The sequence below is a fragment of the Epinephelus moara genome, chromosome 1, assembly GCF_006386435.1.
Source record: "Epinephelus moara isolate mb chromosome 1, YSFRI_EMoa_1.0, whole genome shotgun sequence".
Lineage (NCBI taxonomy): Eukaryota > Metazoa > Chordata > Actinopteri > Perciformes > Serranidae > Epinephelus > Epinephelus moara.
The window spans coordinates 44,244,162-44,261,147 of record NC_065506.1 but is presented as its reverse complement, the minus strand read 5'-3'; the positions used below and the strand labels follow the sequence as shown (position 1 = coordinate 44,261,147).

Genomic DNA, 16,986 nt, shown 5'->3' with positions numbered 1-16,986 from the left:
CGGACTAACTTTGCACTTGAAGTATGCCCGTTCACTTACGTTTTAACAGGTCTGACGCTACTATGCGCCCCGGCTGTATCTAGGCTAACGGCTTACATGCTAACTATTATTTTTATGTCACTAGTCACTTGAAACAAATTTAGGACGATAGGAGACGGGTTGAAATAAACCAAAATTTCCCTTTAACATTTCCGTACTCAGCATTGCTGTTTAAGCTGTTGTTGAACTGTTGTATAAAAGCAATATCACACTCGAGGTCGTGATGTTGTACTGTATATCGTCACAGCTGTAATTGTCTTCGAATCACAGCTGGGATGATATACAGTACAACATCACTCCCTCTTGTGTGATATTGCTTAATTAGTAGTCTACCTAAAGTTTAATTTGTATTTGTAATATTAATAATTTATATAATGAAAAAATGTATACTTGGCACTGTATGACAATACAATACTGCCACACAAAAATATCACAATACCACGCTGTATCAATTTTTCCCCCACCCCTCGACTATGGTAAAATACCATGTTTGCACCACAATGTAAGGTAAGCTAAGGTAAGGTAAGGTAACGAGGAAGACAGAAGCCTTAGCTTTCTGCTGCAAAAAAAACGAATGCTCCAGCTTTTATGGTTCTAATTTTAGATCAATTTAAACAGGACTGTGCAAACAATGATCTCCTGTGGCTGTGAACAGCAACATTATAAAGTGCAACCAATGAGATGACAACTGTCCTTGACTAAAAACAACACAGAGGCGCAGATTTTGGGGGGACACAGGGGATACGACCCCTCAGTATTTCGCACATGGACATTTGTCTTATCAATAAAATCACTTAAGTAGCACAGGACTTTTATTTGGACAAACCTAATGACATTTCCACCATATATTGATGCATAAAAAGTCAACAGAATGCAGGAAATTAAGTGTTTGATGCTTTAAAAAGGGACAAAAAAGAACCCCCACATCCCCCTATTTCATATGAACTCTCCTCTGGTCCGTCTCCCAATCAGAGCAGCGGGTCATTTTGAGAAGCTGCTGATTTAACACAAATGTCTTTCACTTATAGCCGTGGAAAGTCTGCTGTGGACTGAAAGGGAGAGTGGGAGACTTTCCTGTGAGATTATACATCTCATTTAATGAGATCTGGTGAGAACCACCTCTTTGAGGAGGCCAAGTTGTACCTTTATATCCGGGCCGTTGCAGTTGAGGCTCATCCCGCACTCGTCTGTGATCTCTGTAATCTCCGACAGGTCGTCATCCTCAAACTCATCCAGGCTGATGTCATGGGTCAACCTGGTCGAAGGAAAGGATTAAAGGGGAGAAGGGGGAGAGATGAGGAAGGGAAAAAAAATCAATGTTAATCCTTCAGCACTCATCCGAAGCCTCAGCACATCTCAAAATCTCTTCATGACCGAATTATCTGTCTGACAGGGTGGTACCTCCACGCCAAAATATCAGCTCGATGACACATCAAGAACACGGACAACGGTCCCAAGCACTGGTCATAATCGCACCATAAACAAACTCAATAACATCAACAAAATGCTGTTGAGTTACGTTTTCAGGGATACAGTTTAAAATTAGAGTTCAATATGCACATGTATGTTGTTATGAATAAGAACGGGCAACAAAAAAGACTAAGACGTATCAAGCAGCGTAAATAGCCTGCAGAGGCCACAGTGTTCATTCAGAATTCAACAAATGGAATAAATCAATAAACATACTCCTGATTTTGCTGCATTACCAAAAACATCATCACAGTCATGTTGTCACGATACTGCAATTTCTAACTTAAATGCAATAACTTGAAAATATAATATTCAATATCATTTCGGAAACCACAGGGAAAAGATAATCTAGACATTTCTATTAAAACCTAAATATAAAATGGCTGTAACATGACAACGACAACATTTCCTTTCTTAGTGGCAGAGAACAGTGGGTTAAAAAGAGAGAAAGCGCAGCTGGTACCGATGTATCGATACAAGAGTCTTGACACCGTTTCCAATATTGAAAATTGATGGGGATCAATAAATTGATATTTCTGACTACACTAATCAAAAGCATGACTGTGTTGAGCAGATTCTGTAACGCAGTGTCTTGAGGGAGGAATTTTGTCTACAACAGTGGTTCTCAAATGATTTTCAATGATGTACCCTCCTTGAAATATTTCCCAGCCAAGTGTCCTGTAACCAGTGCAAAATAATATGCAAACTGGCTTCTTGGTTCCACTGAACAAACGTGAATGTGATTGCATTTGTTGCAGCAGTTGATTGGCAGCTAAGCATTACATTGAAAATGGGAATACTGAATATTAAATGTGATCAATCAAACTTATATTTACATTTTTCATATCTTGTGCAATATTTTCACAACATCATGTGCACCATTACTTTTCAATATCATGATCACTGGTCAGTGTAGTGCAATACCATTTTGTCAATCATGCGCAATACTACTTTTCATTGTTATGTTACATTCAATCTTACTATATAATAACGAAAACTCTGTGTGTGGGTGTGTCTGTCCGTCCCACGTTTTTCTACTCACTGACATGGTCAATCTATGTGAAACTGCACACAGACATTGAGGATTGGCATAGGTAGAACGTGACAAAGCTACCAATGGGTATGGACTAGTATAACATTGAATATCAGATGCAGTCTGTTTATTACACTATTTTAGTTCATTTTTAGTAACTCTTGTACTTATCGTACTCCTAGTGTTGATCTATTAGACACTGGTTTTTGTTTTTGCTCCTTGAAAACATTTCTACCTTCTGTATTTGTATATTTTGCCAGATATTTAACACTATTGTTTCTAAAACTGGGCCCAGTGATTGACCCTGACCCGGGGAACCCACTGGTTGTTACTGGTTGAACATTAAAATGTGGTTACTGTACTTAATGTTACTGTAACCTGAGGCATTCTCTGGCACAAGAATTTCCTTTGGGATAAATAAAGTTCTATTTAATTGAATGAAATTGAACTGAACTTATTATAGTATTATTATTTTAGGAACTGATATTGTTTTAATTAACATTTTAAAAAATGTCATGTACCCCCTGCGGTGCTGCACAGGGCTACCCGTACCCTTATTTGCAAAACACTGCTCTTGTAGAAAGTTCATAGCATCCAAAATCACAAAGGTTCATCCTCCGGGGAAAATATAAATGTGCTCAGTAAACTTCAGGGCATGATGTGGCTATTTATTTGTGGAAAAAAGGAAAAGTCGGCGTGGTAGTGGTGGTGGACAGTGGCTCAGGGAAACATCAGGATTCATCATCTGGGGAGCAGGAATATCCACAGTTAATGTAACGCTGATCAGACCTGTTGCTGATGTATCTGACCAACTGACCGACCCTACTGGAACAACTTTCATGTCAACAAAACAGCTAATCATATAACTACAAGGTACTCAGCAGTGAGCAAACATCTGTCAAAGCTCAATTATTATCTCATTACAAAGTGTGAGCCTCTGATTTCTGCCGCTACATCAACACACTGTGGCAGCTGTGGCTGTCGAGCTCAAGGAGGCAAACAGCTTCTTTATTTACTGGACTTGTATCCAAATGTCTGAACATTTCAAACTGCAGGATCAGGAAGAAAACACTTAAATTTTGCAGGGAAGGACATGATTGATTACTCTAGCAGCAGCCCTGGACAACACTCCAGTGTGAGGCAGGGAAATGTACCGTCCTGCTGTCTGTGGCAGGATTCAATTAGCTTCCAGTAAACAATGCTTCAGTTTTCCCCGTCTGTAATTATGTCCGCCTGTTATCTCTTTACCCTGCAGCCTCCTGGGCGTAACAGACACAGTCAGAGAGCAGGGAAATGTTATTAGAGGGAGGAAAGAGAAGATGACAGTGATCACAAGGAGCATGAAAGCAAGCTGTCAGAGGAACCTGGTGAACTTGGAGAGCTATGATCCCTCTGGTGCTGCATAATGCTAATGTCATTTCTGGCCACACTGACACTGCAGCTGTCTCCTCTTGCAAAATTAGGCACAGCTGCAGCCGTGTTTAGCCATCACGTGTTGGAATATGGGTATGGGAGTTAAATAGCCTGGGTATAGGAGCATCTGTTTACCTCCATAATGAGGCCCTGAAGGAGGAAGGAGAGAAGGGCTGAAGGATGGAGAGGGAGAGGGAGTGAGAGAAAGAAAGAGGAGCACTCCACTGGTAGGGAGTAAAGGATCTCAGAGGGGAATACATGTACGCCTGATAGAGAGAAATGAAGAGAGGAAGAAGCTGACATTTAGAAATCACCAGTGGAATCACTTCCACTGAAAAATCCTCTGATTTGCAGAGCTGCAGCATCAGTCACTTTTTAGGTTTGTTTTTCATTTATCATCCGAGGTTGATTTTCCATGATGGCACCCACAGTAAAATGCAACGTTGTGTAGCGACTGACTTGCAAGGTGGAAAAATCAGATTGTTTTTGCTCCTGCTGCTCGAAACAAATGACTTTGTAGAGTTTAAAGAAAGGATAAGGCCACCAAAGTTTTGTACCTTTCTTACTGTCAACAAATCCCATAAAAAAAGATCAAAAACCAACAATGAATTCATCCTACTCACAAGTATTATCTGTGTTACCAAAGCCAGATACAGCCTACTGATGATTCTCTTTGCCACAGAACTCTAGTGACCAAAAACCTTTTTAAAGGAATAGGCATGTCCTGATTTTGCCAAGTGGCAAGCGTGCATCGATGCCGACTTACTGACAATGTCGTGTAATGCCGTGTTGTGTTCGTCATGAAAGACGCTCCATACAAATAAAAGTCCACAAGACTACCCTTACAAATATAAACTGCTCACACCAAGGTAGACATTTACAGGCTTATTGTAGGGATGTTCCTGGCGACTAATTTCCCTGTCGACTAAATGCAAATTTTAATTAAGACTAGTCGACTAATCTTAAAAAGAGAAAACACTCAGAAAACAGTCAAAATTTAGCACAACTTATTGTTAAGTATTTGAACATTGTCCCAAAAAATATTGTGTGTATTAAGAGCCCTTTGAAGCCTTCAACAATCTTCAACAACCATGTTGGATTTTAAATGCTGCTTAAGTACAAGACACTTTGCACTGTGCGGTATGAATGTGAACATGACGGCAGCTCAGTTAAAAGTTAACCACTAAAATTAGCATCTAAAATAAATAAATAGCCTCCAGAATGTGAGGCACATTGAACCTTGCAGATTATCCGACAGAAATGAATTTACTTCAAAGTTAATTAAACACCTAATGACACACCTATGATAAAATTTCAGCTGAAAAGAGGCATGTTGCTCCGTGCAGTATGAATGTAAACCTGCACATTATCTGACAACAACTCTTAAAGTTAACAAATAATATAACATCTCAAAAAAAACATTAACTGCAGCTGAATTCATTTTCTAGACTTTCATTTTTTTAACCGCGCTGGTTTTGCGAGAGGACATCTCTCCAATTTCCCACTGTGCTGCTTTAAAACTCTACTGGAGCATTACCGCGTGGAGAGGGACCGCTGTCTGACGGCTCTGTAGCACCCACTAGTGGCAGGAGGCTGCATGACAGTTAAGCGGCTTTGTAACAGACTAAAATTTGGTGCCGACTAGCGAGGGGGCGGACGTTTAATCGTTTAAACAGATGTTAACTTTGTCAAGGTTACCTTGTATAACGAATGTATCTCTAGAAAACAGTCGGGTTCATTTGATTGTGGTGCTGTAACTAAAAAAGAAAAGAAATGCTACCAATGAAGATTAGAAGTGAGAATCTTGATTCATATTTGATCAGCGCTGCTTAGTTTAACAGTCTGACCACAGATTTTCGGCAGTGATTGACAGCTGCGTTAGAGACTCCTCGGCCTTAATTGGTTGTTTTTGTTCACATGAGGTGAAGTCTTGCAAATATCATCAGAAGTACTATGAGGACAGTTTCCTGTAATACTCAATGAGGTGCACACTGAATGACAGCACAGTTATCATTCACGTACATCAGTTCTGCCAATATGTGTCCAGCCGTCCTGTCCTTACCAGCCAGACATGATGAGCACTCAGGAACAACATGCAGCTTATGGCGCCATCTCAGCTGTTTTTTGTCCCAGCTGAATTGCATTGACAGGCTTTGGTCTGGGACACTGCTCTGCTTTAGAACAACGAAACTGTAAGCTTATCAGTTCACTACAAATGTGATTTATTACAACACAGACTGATGCTTGGGAGAGGAACAAAATCAATATGCTCCTGAGCGTCCCCCTGTTATCTGCATCACTTACAGGAAGGAGGAGAAAAGGTGGATGAGGAGAGAAAGGAGAGTAAAGGAGCAAAGACTTCATGCCAATCAGAGCCAATCAGAGACAAGTATGTTATTTATTTTGACCCTGAACTGCAGGTTCTGACCTATAATTTGGACAAGGACAAAAGGGGGAGGAGTCTAAAGAGTGGTGTACAAGAGGTGAGAGGATGAAGTCGTGACTGTAGATCAAACCCAGAGGAAAGTGCACATAGACGCAGCGGACAGTGAGAGGATGGAGGGAGTCATGGGGACAAAAATAAATGGAGGGAGGGAGGGCGGAGAAAATTAAGCGCCGGGAGATAAACCACCTGGACGGGACAGGGTGACCCCTTTGCTGCAGTGAATTGTGGGTAAGAAGGGCTGCAGACACCAGAGAGAACCAATGGAGTGTATAATACAGAGCAAATGACGTTGTCACACATCAAGGCTCAGACATCACAGGATACAATGTCGAGCAGGCTCGCATCAAACAGGCTGCGCAGTCACGTCACAGTCACAAATTTTGGTGATTATTTTTCTAATGATTTTTTTTTCAATTCACACAATGGAGGACAAATTTCATTCCTAACATCACCATTACAGAACATTCAGTGATAACAACATACACAAGTAATACACCTGTATGTGATTCATTCAGTGACTTTGTTAACACATACTTGGCATTTAAAATATTTCTTAGATTTTTAATTAGAAAGAAAAGAAATTTTACAAAGGACTGAATTTGTTCCTCTCGGGCCTCCCTCTGGGGATTTGTGTCTTCCTGCATCACACCACAAACTCTTTGCGAAGCTCCTTTTTATGCCTCCTTTTAAAAATGCATCCTGCACAATTAGATCAAAGACCTCCAGCCAAGTGTTACGCTCTGCTACAGAGAGACTTTTAACATCCACGCTCATGAAAGATTACAGGCAGTTTTAAAAGGAAAAGATGAGCTGATTTTGAAGGTTTGATCACTTTTTTTTCCAGGTAGACATGAACAAGGTACTTCTAAGGGGTAAGCCCTTTTCTGAGTGGAAGACCTCTCTCATAACCCCAAAGTAGGGCTGCTCCCAAACAGTCGACCAAACGTTAGTCGACCAGAAAGGTCATTAAGCTGCAAATTTCATTGGTCCCTTAATCGCAGAAAAAACAAACAAATGTCAAACTCTATGAGGAGCTGCACCATGTCAAAATAAATCCAAACCTATATGACTGGACTATGTGGGAATTTACTTTGAAAGGACAGACACAGGAAGTGTCCACGCTCAGCAGTCAGACAGGAGTCAGGTTAATTTCCAGGGCTGGTACCTGCGGTTATTCCACAGGCTAGTTAATAACATGTCGGGCAGGAAATCCAAAGTGTGGGATCATTTTGAGAAGGTGAAGGACGAACCCAAGGTGATATGTAAACTCATCTTCATTGGTCGACTACAAACATGACGTATCATCTGAAACATGGAAGTAGCTACATGCCCATTAGCCCACAGCGTCATTAACAGGCGGCTCGCTCAGTGTGTGACGTGCACTTGTAGATAAAATATAGGCCTATATTAATGAAGGTTGTTATTTTTATTATTATTATGGTTTAATTTTATTAATTAATTATCTGCGTTTTGTTGTGCTTTCCTTGTTTAAATTTAATAAAAAGTATTTCAAAAAGAAAAGAAGGACAAAAAGGAGAAGAAAGCCATGATAAATATTTTTCTAAACCCCACAGTCACAATAAACATGCTCATTTGTAAGAATCTCAAACATGTAAACTCAAAATTGTAAACAAAATTTTTTTTTCCATCCTGCAGGTCCCACCCTCCTCTACACGGTCACCTGTTGGCCTGTAGAAGGCAGCAACCTCCACAGCTGAAAATAAAGCAAAGATACTGGATTACTACAAGATGGCCCACCTACCTTTCATTGTATGAAATGGTATACATTTCCGGTCTCCTAAGTAGGCGTTGTCCCCCGTACCCCAATCAAACATGATGGAGAACCGCCAATCAAAGACGAGTGTCCCCAACCTGTCAACATGTGTGTACCCTTACTGGCCGTAAGCTAAATAAATAAATAAACAGTCCGTGAAAAAAATATTTTTTCCAGCGGATGTCTTAGTTCCAACATGATTTTATACACTTTATTAATCCCCCTGTGGGGAAATTCAATTTTTTCACTCTTTTCGTCATTAACACACAGGTCCGAAAGCCACACACATGCACAAACAGGACCTATACATGCACAAAGTGGAGAGATGTCAGAGTGAGGGGGCTGCCTTGGTCAGGCGCCCCGATTGAGCTAACTGGAGTAGTTTCATGTCGTATCCGACAACAGGAGGCTTTTAACAGATGACGTCCTGATGTTAGCTTTGCTGCTAGTGTTAGCTGTCCCTGTCAGCTGCAGCCTGATGCTTTCTAGATATCGCGACTTCCCAAAACTGAATAAATACCAACATAGCAACACAGAACTGCTTTGCTAGCTCAATCATGTTGTAACTAAGATATCTGCTGGAAAAAATTATTATTTTTTAATCCAGTATCTTTGGTGAAACTGCACTGATTTCAGCACCTGAGAGGAGATATCTGTTGCCAGATCTCGTGAGAGTGTGTTGTTGAGACAGAGACAGGTCTTGAACAAAGTAAATTTTCTCCTGATTTGTCCGTCTGAAATTTGCCATTTTGGTGTCGGAATGTTCTGAAGATATGTGGCTTGTGATAAATGAGTCCAATATTTGCTTCCGTGACTATAGGGCGAAAGAATGGGCCATAATCTGTAATCACGTTCATTTCTCCCACTGAAGTCAATGGACACAGACCTGCTGTTAGTCTCCTAAAGGGGCGTGGTGGTCGCGAACCCCACGTGACACTGATACAGGAAACTGACTCGCGGTGGACCGTCTTGGTTTACCCACTGCCTTTGAATAAAGCCAATGCTGAGGTGCCGAAAACTGCACTTCCTCTAATGGCCACTTGGCTGGCTTCAGGCGTAAGTCAATCCCCATAGACCTCCATGTTAAAATCTCCAACCTCACACCAGAAATAAAAATGTTTACAGCCTGGTACAAAAAAAAGGTGATGGTCTCTACATCTAATTTTCATCTAACTGACCCATTTACATTTTATTAGGCTTAAAGTTATGCATTTTTAAGGGTGGGGCCTCTTGAGTGACAGGCTACCTACCCAGTGTCACCACAGTTAAAGAGTCAGATCCACCCCTCGCTTATCTAAAGAGCCAGCTTCTCATCCACATACCATTACTTCTGGCTCCACAAAACCAAGACGGCAATGGCCAAAATGCTGAACTCAAGGCTTCAGAGCCCTCAGTGCAGCTACAAGGACACGATCCCTCACCTGTCTCCCACCCACAACCATGTCAATAATCTGGAAACACTGCCCTGTGGACTGAACCCAGGTTTGGAACATTTCTGATTAGTCCCATTCTATGTTGAATTCCTCCAGTATATCCTATATAAATACACTTAATTGCCAGTATATTAGGTACACCTAGCTGAAACTAATGTGGTCAAATGTAACAGCCCTGCAATAAACCCTATCTTCATAAAGGTTAGGTTCAGTTTTTGTTTTAGAGAGGTGTTGATTAACTTTCTGATCACTCTGGAGGAAGGAGTTTGTGGTGCTGCTGAACTGTATTGTGATATACAGAAAGGTGTTTCTGGTATTTATGGACAGGAAATGTGGGAAAGGAAAAAGGGGAATGACATCCAACACTAGCCAGTGCAATTACACCCGCCCTCTAGGCCAAAACGACTTCTGAATATAGTTATGCAAACAATCAGCACACATACATAAGCACAACCCTTATTCTTCTTAGATAAAAATATCTCACATAACTTCCTGAATGAACACTAAGCATCAATAACCCAGATCCCTAAATATCCTCGTCAGTTTCCTCTGGGATTGTATTCCTGTCCGACGTACACCCGTCATCTCACTCACACACTCGCAGCACCTTCAGTGATCAATGCAGCCTGACTCAGCAGACTGGCTGGGGGTGTCCAGGTCAGAGATTCCCGTGACACTTCTACTATGTCATCATCACTGAAAGTGAGACACAGCAAATCATTTGGACCGTAGTAACAACAGGCTGACACAGATATCATCACTGACAGTGACACGGTTACCTCACAGGGCCCTTGGGAGCATCCGGGAACCCCTGGGGAACTGCTAACTAGTTATAACATCAGCATCCTGATGTTGTTTTGCAGGTTATGGTTTCAAGTGCTAAGGCTTGTTGAAAAGATGGCACGATTAAAAATGCACCAGTCCTCCTCTACAGAATACAGGTTTTTATTGTTTAATTGCTCCACCACCAAAATTCTTAGAAACTCAGCTGCTGTCCAGATTATGTACGGTCGCAACTTTTGTTTTCCAGTTCAGGAGGTGTGGCACTCGTATATAGAACAAAAGCCATTAAAAGAAAGTTGAAGTGGATGTTTGGGTGCACAAAGCTCAAAACTTTGACACCTGAGGTTTACATCCTACATGTCATAACCCTGATTACCTGATCTTATCCAGGGGTCCGTCCCAATACTCACACTTCCCCTCAAAAGTGGCCCTAGCCCTTGTTTTTGCGCGTTCCCACGAAGGGCTAGGGTGTCCCAAACTTTAGGGAAGTGCTTTTCAGCCCTTAAAATCCCCACTTTATTCGAAGGACCGTGTGATGTGATTGCGAATGAATTTCCCAGGATGCATTGCGAAACTATCCAGCCAGGCGAGTTTTCCAGAAAGATGGCAGCCTCCATGAGAAAGCCATCGCACAATTTACGTACTATTTTTGCAAATAAGCATGCAAAAATTCCAAAATATGTCGGAATGTGTTATGTTTCTGCAGCGTTGAGTTAGAATATGAATGCTTGAAAATCGCTAATTCACGATATAGCCGACGTGAACATCTACCGAGTTCTCTGCGCAGGAAGCCTAGTCGCCGATACGTGTGACATAGGTGAACACGTCTGTTACGCTAATTTGCATGAAGTAGCGTCTCAATTCGTAGATAAAATTCCCTACCCCTCAACACTACCTCTTCATCGTTGAGGGGAATCTATCTGGCGAGTGCACTTGAAACCAAGGGGTAAGGTTAAGGGAAGAGAATTGGGATTGGCCCCCAAATTGTCTCATATTATATTTGTACATGTGTAAGAGCACACACAATAAAAATGATGACATGAACCAGTACCACAGCTTATAGTTGCACAATAGTTTGGCGGACAAATTACACCCAATGTGACTTATGAAGTAGCAGCATGTGTACAAGGGTCCTGACACACCAAGCTGATGGTTGGGCCATTGGTTAATGTCAGCTTTTTTTCAGCCGATGCAGCGTCGGACCCGGCAGAGCCTGTTGGTGGGTGCAATTACTCTGATTGGCAGTTGGGATCAGTGCACGAGAAGAGAAACTGCAGTGAGGAAAGCAAACAACTAAAGTCAAGAGGGCATGAGATCAAAACAAAGTTGTTATATTAGGTAAGATTTTCTTTTAGCCATTGAGCTCTGTGGTTGTTTGCGTTAGGCTACTATTTATGAGAGCATGGTAAATATAATTTGTTCTTTTGACATCTTTTAATGTGCTAACTGGCTAACTAGCGTCTTAAACCCGTCCCGTCAGCCTTCTGGTTTCTTGTTTTTTAATTACAAATACAGACTACCGCCACCTGCTAGTATGGAGAGTAACTTCCTCTCACGCTGGCGCAGAACATATGTGGCTAGCTGGTCACTGGATGTACTCTTTGCAGTGTGTTCAAGTGCAACATCTTGGCCAAGACATAAAGGATGTGAGACGACACATGCCACTAGTTCTTTGATGTTGGTGTGGTGTGTCTTGGCCTTTAAAGTCCTCATGTCACATGTTAAGATTACAGCTTAATGCTAAAGCCACTACAGATGTAGTTCTCCAGTAAACACTCAGCACCAGCAACAGAAAATCACTAGTCAATCACCATCTCTTAAAATGTTCTTTTCAACAAGATATCAGACAGTCAACAGTTAATTTAACTTCTGATGTGTCTTAAGGCTGGAGTTCACCTCTCCAGGGAAGATTTTAATACTTCATGTGCTATTCAGTGATTTGGATCCCAGTCTCAGCATGTGTGATCTCTCTCTCACTGCAACAGTATCAATAATAGAAGTAAATATGACTATTAGTGGGCCCTGTGGGTGCAGGTTTGAAAACGTCCCTTCAGAAATGACACATCACGGACACTTTGTCCACAGTTTATGTTGTTAAAAGACATCAGAGGGCAACAGCACTGCAGGATGGATGTTTCAGTTTGTTTGGCCGAGGATTTGGGATAAACTCCTGCATTATTCTGACAGTGGGGGGTGACAGGGCAGCCTGCTGGCTTGTGTCTGCCTCCTCAGCCTGCCTCTTCTCTGCTTGTGTTAATGAAGGACAGCATGACCTCTCGCTCAGGCCATGATGGGCCCGGCCAGCTCATTAGTCTTTATCTGAGTCCAGCCATGACCCAACAGCACTGTAGTTACCTACTGTTTGCTTGCATATGTTGACTGCAGTGTTTGTTCACAAACACGCAAGGTCAAATATAGATAAAGGCCATCGTTTTTTTGTTTTAACAGATTGCCACCTAAAATTACTGAGATTTTTTTTATTTAAAAGACGATCAAGCTAATTCAGATTTATATCAGAGCTGTACGCCTCTACAGACCCACAAGTTTTCACATTTCCTGCTGCAAAAAAACAACTGTTTTTGCAGTGTGCAGTGGAAAAAGGTCACGCTGTGGTGAGGACGGATCAGGAAAGGCTTCCAGTATAAGAAAGTGAACAGAAAAATGCAAATGAGCTGCTGATTATGGAGCAAAATCCCCCTTCATTTAAAAAAAATACTTACAAATAAAAATGTGCAAAACTGAATCTGATCTCTGCTCACATATTTGTTTTATTCACAGCAATATTTGTTTCAGTGGGAGCAGGACAGTCACACAACTACGGATAATTTGCACCTGCACATCTCTTGCCGTGTTCCAGTCTCACAGGAGTAGCATCTGTCTTGTGCTGTTATGATTCAATCACCTCACACAGCAAACACATTAAGCCCTGCATTTAGTCGTCACAGCAGACGCATGTATACCATCGTCTGTCTTTTTCCCCATCTCTTCCCAATGATGCACACGTTTGTGCTCCCACTGAGAGATTACAAGGCTGCACGCAGTCATTCATTCATCAGCTTTGCCCTCCTGCAAGGACAGGACCGGGACAAGGATCAGGACCTCACCCCCACCCCTCCCGACCCTCCATCATCTGCTGTATGAAAACAAACTCTGAAAACACAAAATCGTCCCAACAGTGCATCTCCTGCATCGACACAGCTGTCACACCATAACATAAAGTGTGATGTGTGTTCTCCTCTGTGGCTTCTCTGCTCCTATTTTTGGTCAAACTAAAGCATCAACCTCTGCTGCACGCTCTACCTCTCCTCTTAAGACACAAACATACACACCGCCACATGCATCCGCTCTCCTTCAAGGGCATGCCTGTCCTGAGCTTTAAGATGCAAGAGGACGACATATAGCGAGAAAGAGGCATGTTAGCAGCTCCCACACTCACAAGGTCACACACACAGCCATGTTGCTGCATGCCGGTAAAAATAAAACACGCAGGGAAGAAGGAGAGAGAGATGCCCTACCATTTCTCCCACTGGTCCTCCATCCACCCCTCTTCTCCTTCCCCTCCCGAGTCCATACTGTAAGTGAGGAGGGCATCCACAGCTGAGAGGAGAGGAGGAGGAGGAGGAGAAAGGAGCAAGGGGGTTAAAGTGAAGAAAGGTGGGAGGGCGGAAGAGAGAGGGAGGAGCGAGTAGGAAGAGAGGGAGGAGGGGTGCAGCTCCTCCGGGTCGATGGGAGAGGCGTCCGACTCAGAGCCCTGCCGCTGCCGCTCAGCCGGAGGAGAGACTGAGATAGAGGGGGGAATTATTTAAAGCTGAGGAGCTGAATCTGCCACAGAGGAGCAGTGTTATATAATCTACTCCTCTCCCTCTCTTCCTCTCTCTGGTGTTTACTCTGTCCTGTGTGCATCAGATTTACTACGCCAATGCAGGAAAGTGCTGGTGTTAGCAGGACATCCAACGCCACGGCGAGCCCAAACAGGAGAAGCACCAGCACGGGAGGACGCTCCTCTCTCTCTCTCTCTCTCTCTCTCTCTCTTGCTCGCTCGCTCTGCACAACGCTGCCGCGCTCAATTATTCATGAGGCCCCATTGATCACAAGACTCCACATTTTCCCTTCTCTCTCTTCCTCTCCATTCATCCTCTTAAAGAAAAAAGAATCACAACTTGAGTCCTATTTTTGCAGTTTTGGCCCCATCAGTTAGGAAAGTATTGCACTTTCCCAAAGATCTGGCAACACACTGATAAAGCGATGCCTCACAGGGCAAACAACACCAGCAGTCAGATGACCTGACAGGTTGTTAAGGAGCCAACAGTTAATCCAGGTTATCTAAACTACTTATTTTGAAGTCAAACTGAAATAAACCCACCCGAAATGTGATCAGCCCTCATTATAAAAAGGGAAATTAAAAGCTCACACCTTTGATAACTGCAGTGACAAGTTGAATCAGAAGGCTGGTCTGTAAACTGTGATGGATGTTTACATGTTAACATTTTGATAATAATTTTACTGTTATAATTCAAACAGGACATTGTGTCTCTTGCCTCGAGGCATCAGGTTGCAATAATGTTATTATTGCCAAAAGAAATGATGCCAAACGTATAAAAATAAGGCAAAAATTGTAACAAACTGATGCTATCCTTTAGCTCGTGCTGGTCTTTGTTTGGGCAGGTGCTTGAGCTTCCTCTAAAAATCAATGTGTCTCTATGGAGATCTACACACAGCTCTGCACTGTGAACAGTACAGTCCATTAACCCTTCCAACCCTGCTGACCTTAAAACCTCCTGCTAGCATCTTATAGGCCAAAGCATGCACTGTATGTAGGCAGTAACACTGTAAATACTGTGGGAGCATGGTGCTAATTCTAGCCTCCAAAGGCTTCAGTAAATATGTAAAGCGAGGAGGTTTACTTCAGTTTGCCTCTGCTGATGCAGCTGAGAGAGAGATTACACTAATAACATAACAAGGGCTGCCCCCTGAATGTCAGAGTCTAATCATCAGTCGGGGACCCCTTAGTGCCTTTCAGTCAAGCAGACGTTTCAGTTCCCAGATTTACTTGCCATTATTTTCTTGCCTGTACTTGTGTATCAGTCTGTGTCCCCTCTCAAAATCTGGAGGTTTCTGGAAGTCAGTGAACGCAGCTCAGGCTGAGCTCCTCATGATTTCATCTCATTTTTGTTCCTCAGCAGCTGTCTGTGGAGTTTTGAGTCACAGGGTGGATAACCCAGTCGATCCAATCAGAGCTGATCAGATAGATGGATGAGAGGAGCAGCTGCTGCAGAGGCAAAGTTTTCGACTCTGCGTAATGAACACTCAATTTTCATTTGTTGTTCTGCTGCTCTGTCTGTACCAAGACTATGCTCTGTGCTGCAAATGTGGAGCAATGGATAACCGAGCAGCAGACGTATTAATCACTGTGGGCTGCCAATGGCGGGTAAAAAATGAGTTTGGCGTGTAAAACAAAAACATACACCCGCCAGTGGCCGATAGAAATTTTTGAATTGCATGTGGGTTTTTTATGTGCTTTGACCATTTCTGCCAGCCGTGTCAGACTATTTTGACCCTTGCGGCTTATTGTACGTGTGCCAGGAAGACATGACGTCAGCTACCGGAACATGTTTCCCGGGAATTCTATGGTAACTTCTGAGCAAGATGTGGCGATACATTCCTGCCGTGAAGCCACCGCCAGAAAAGAAGAAAAACGAAGATGAACATGTTGGACTTGGACAAGAAGAACAGACGGTTAAACGGAGTACAAATGTCGCACGGCGTTTTATTAAAAAATGGAAACTAGACAAGGCTGGCCAGCCACGGTCATGGCTGACCTACGACCCCCACACCAACATGATGAGCTGTAGCCTTTGCCGCAAGCACGCCAAAGAAACACAGAGGACAGGGTTGGATTTTCCTAAAGTTGGATTTTCTTACTAATAACGTAAGGTAATTATTTTTAGTCAAACAAGGCATGGTTTTTTTATTTTGCCGGTGAAAAATATGTTTGGCCGGTAAATTTTTGGAGGTCACTAATAGGGTTGGGTCGGTTCTCGGTAATACCAGTTTGGTTCGGTACTCCGTCTTGGACCAGGGTTTTTTTATTTTGAGACCGATCCGTCTTGGACCAGGGTTTTTTTATTTTGAGACCGACCGGACTGCATATGTCATTTTATGGCAGAACGTACGAGGAGCGGACTCCGCGGAAGTCCGCCCGGACTAAAAGCGGACGTCCGCAAGCCCTGTGCGCGCAAAGCTCAGATTTTACGACTGCATGGACTCCGCTCCGTGCACCAGTGTCATACAAAAGACTGCTCGGCATGTATTTTTCACATCGCGGGGATTTTTCGCGGACATTTTTACAGGAAACTACAACGCGGAAGTGCACTCGACTATGGAAGCCCAAATGACTGCGGACATTCCTCGCGGAGTCCGCTCCGCTTATAGTACGCCTGAGTCTGTGAACACCTGTGTCTGCCTCTTTGCCAAGCGCACAGCGAGCAGGAGAGAGAGGGGGGTGGGGCAGGGACTGAGCTAGGGGGTGCGAGTGTGCATGCGCCGAGGCCTCTACTGTAGCCTGGGGAGTCGATAATGGCGGACAATTTAGTCT

The 16,986-nt window shown here is 42.9% G+C and overlaps 1 protein-coding gene across 2 annotated transcripts in view; it reads right to left on the bottom strand.

Annotated features, from left to right (window-relative positions):
* mapk8ip1b (mitogen-activated protein kinase 8 interacting protein 1b) overlaps nucleotides 1–16,986 on the bottom strand; it is an 80,309-nt gene that overhangs the window by 54,982 nt on the left and 8,341 nt on the right. The window contains exons 1-2 of one of the 2 annotated variants that reach the window (XM_050046276.1): nucleotides 13,907–14,377; nucleotides 1,183–1,294 (exon numbers count right to left, since the gene is read on the bottom strand). In XM_050046276.1, coding sequence (XP_049902233.1) covers nucleotides 1,183–1,294; nucleotides 13,907–13,962 — 168 coding nt within the window. In that variant the 5' untranslated portion in view covers nucleotides 13,963–14,377. Of the gene's footprint in view, nucleotides 1–1,182; nucleotides 1,295–13,906; nucleotides 14,378–16,986 lie in introns of those variants that run through there. The other variant, XM_050046267.1, reaches the window with a different exon arrangement.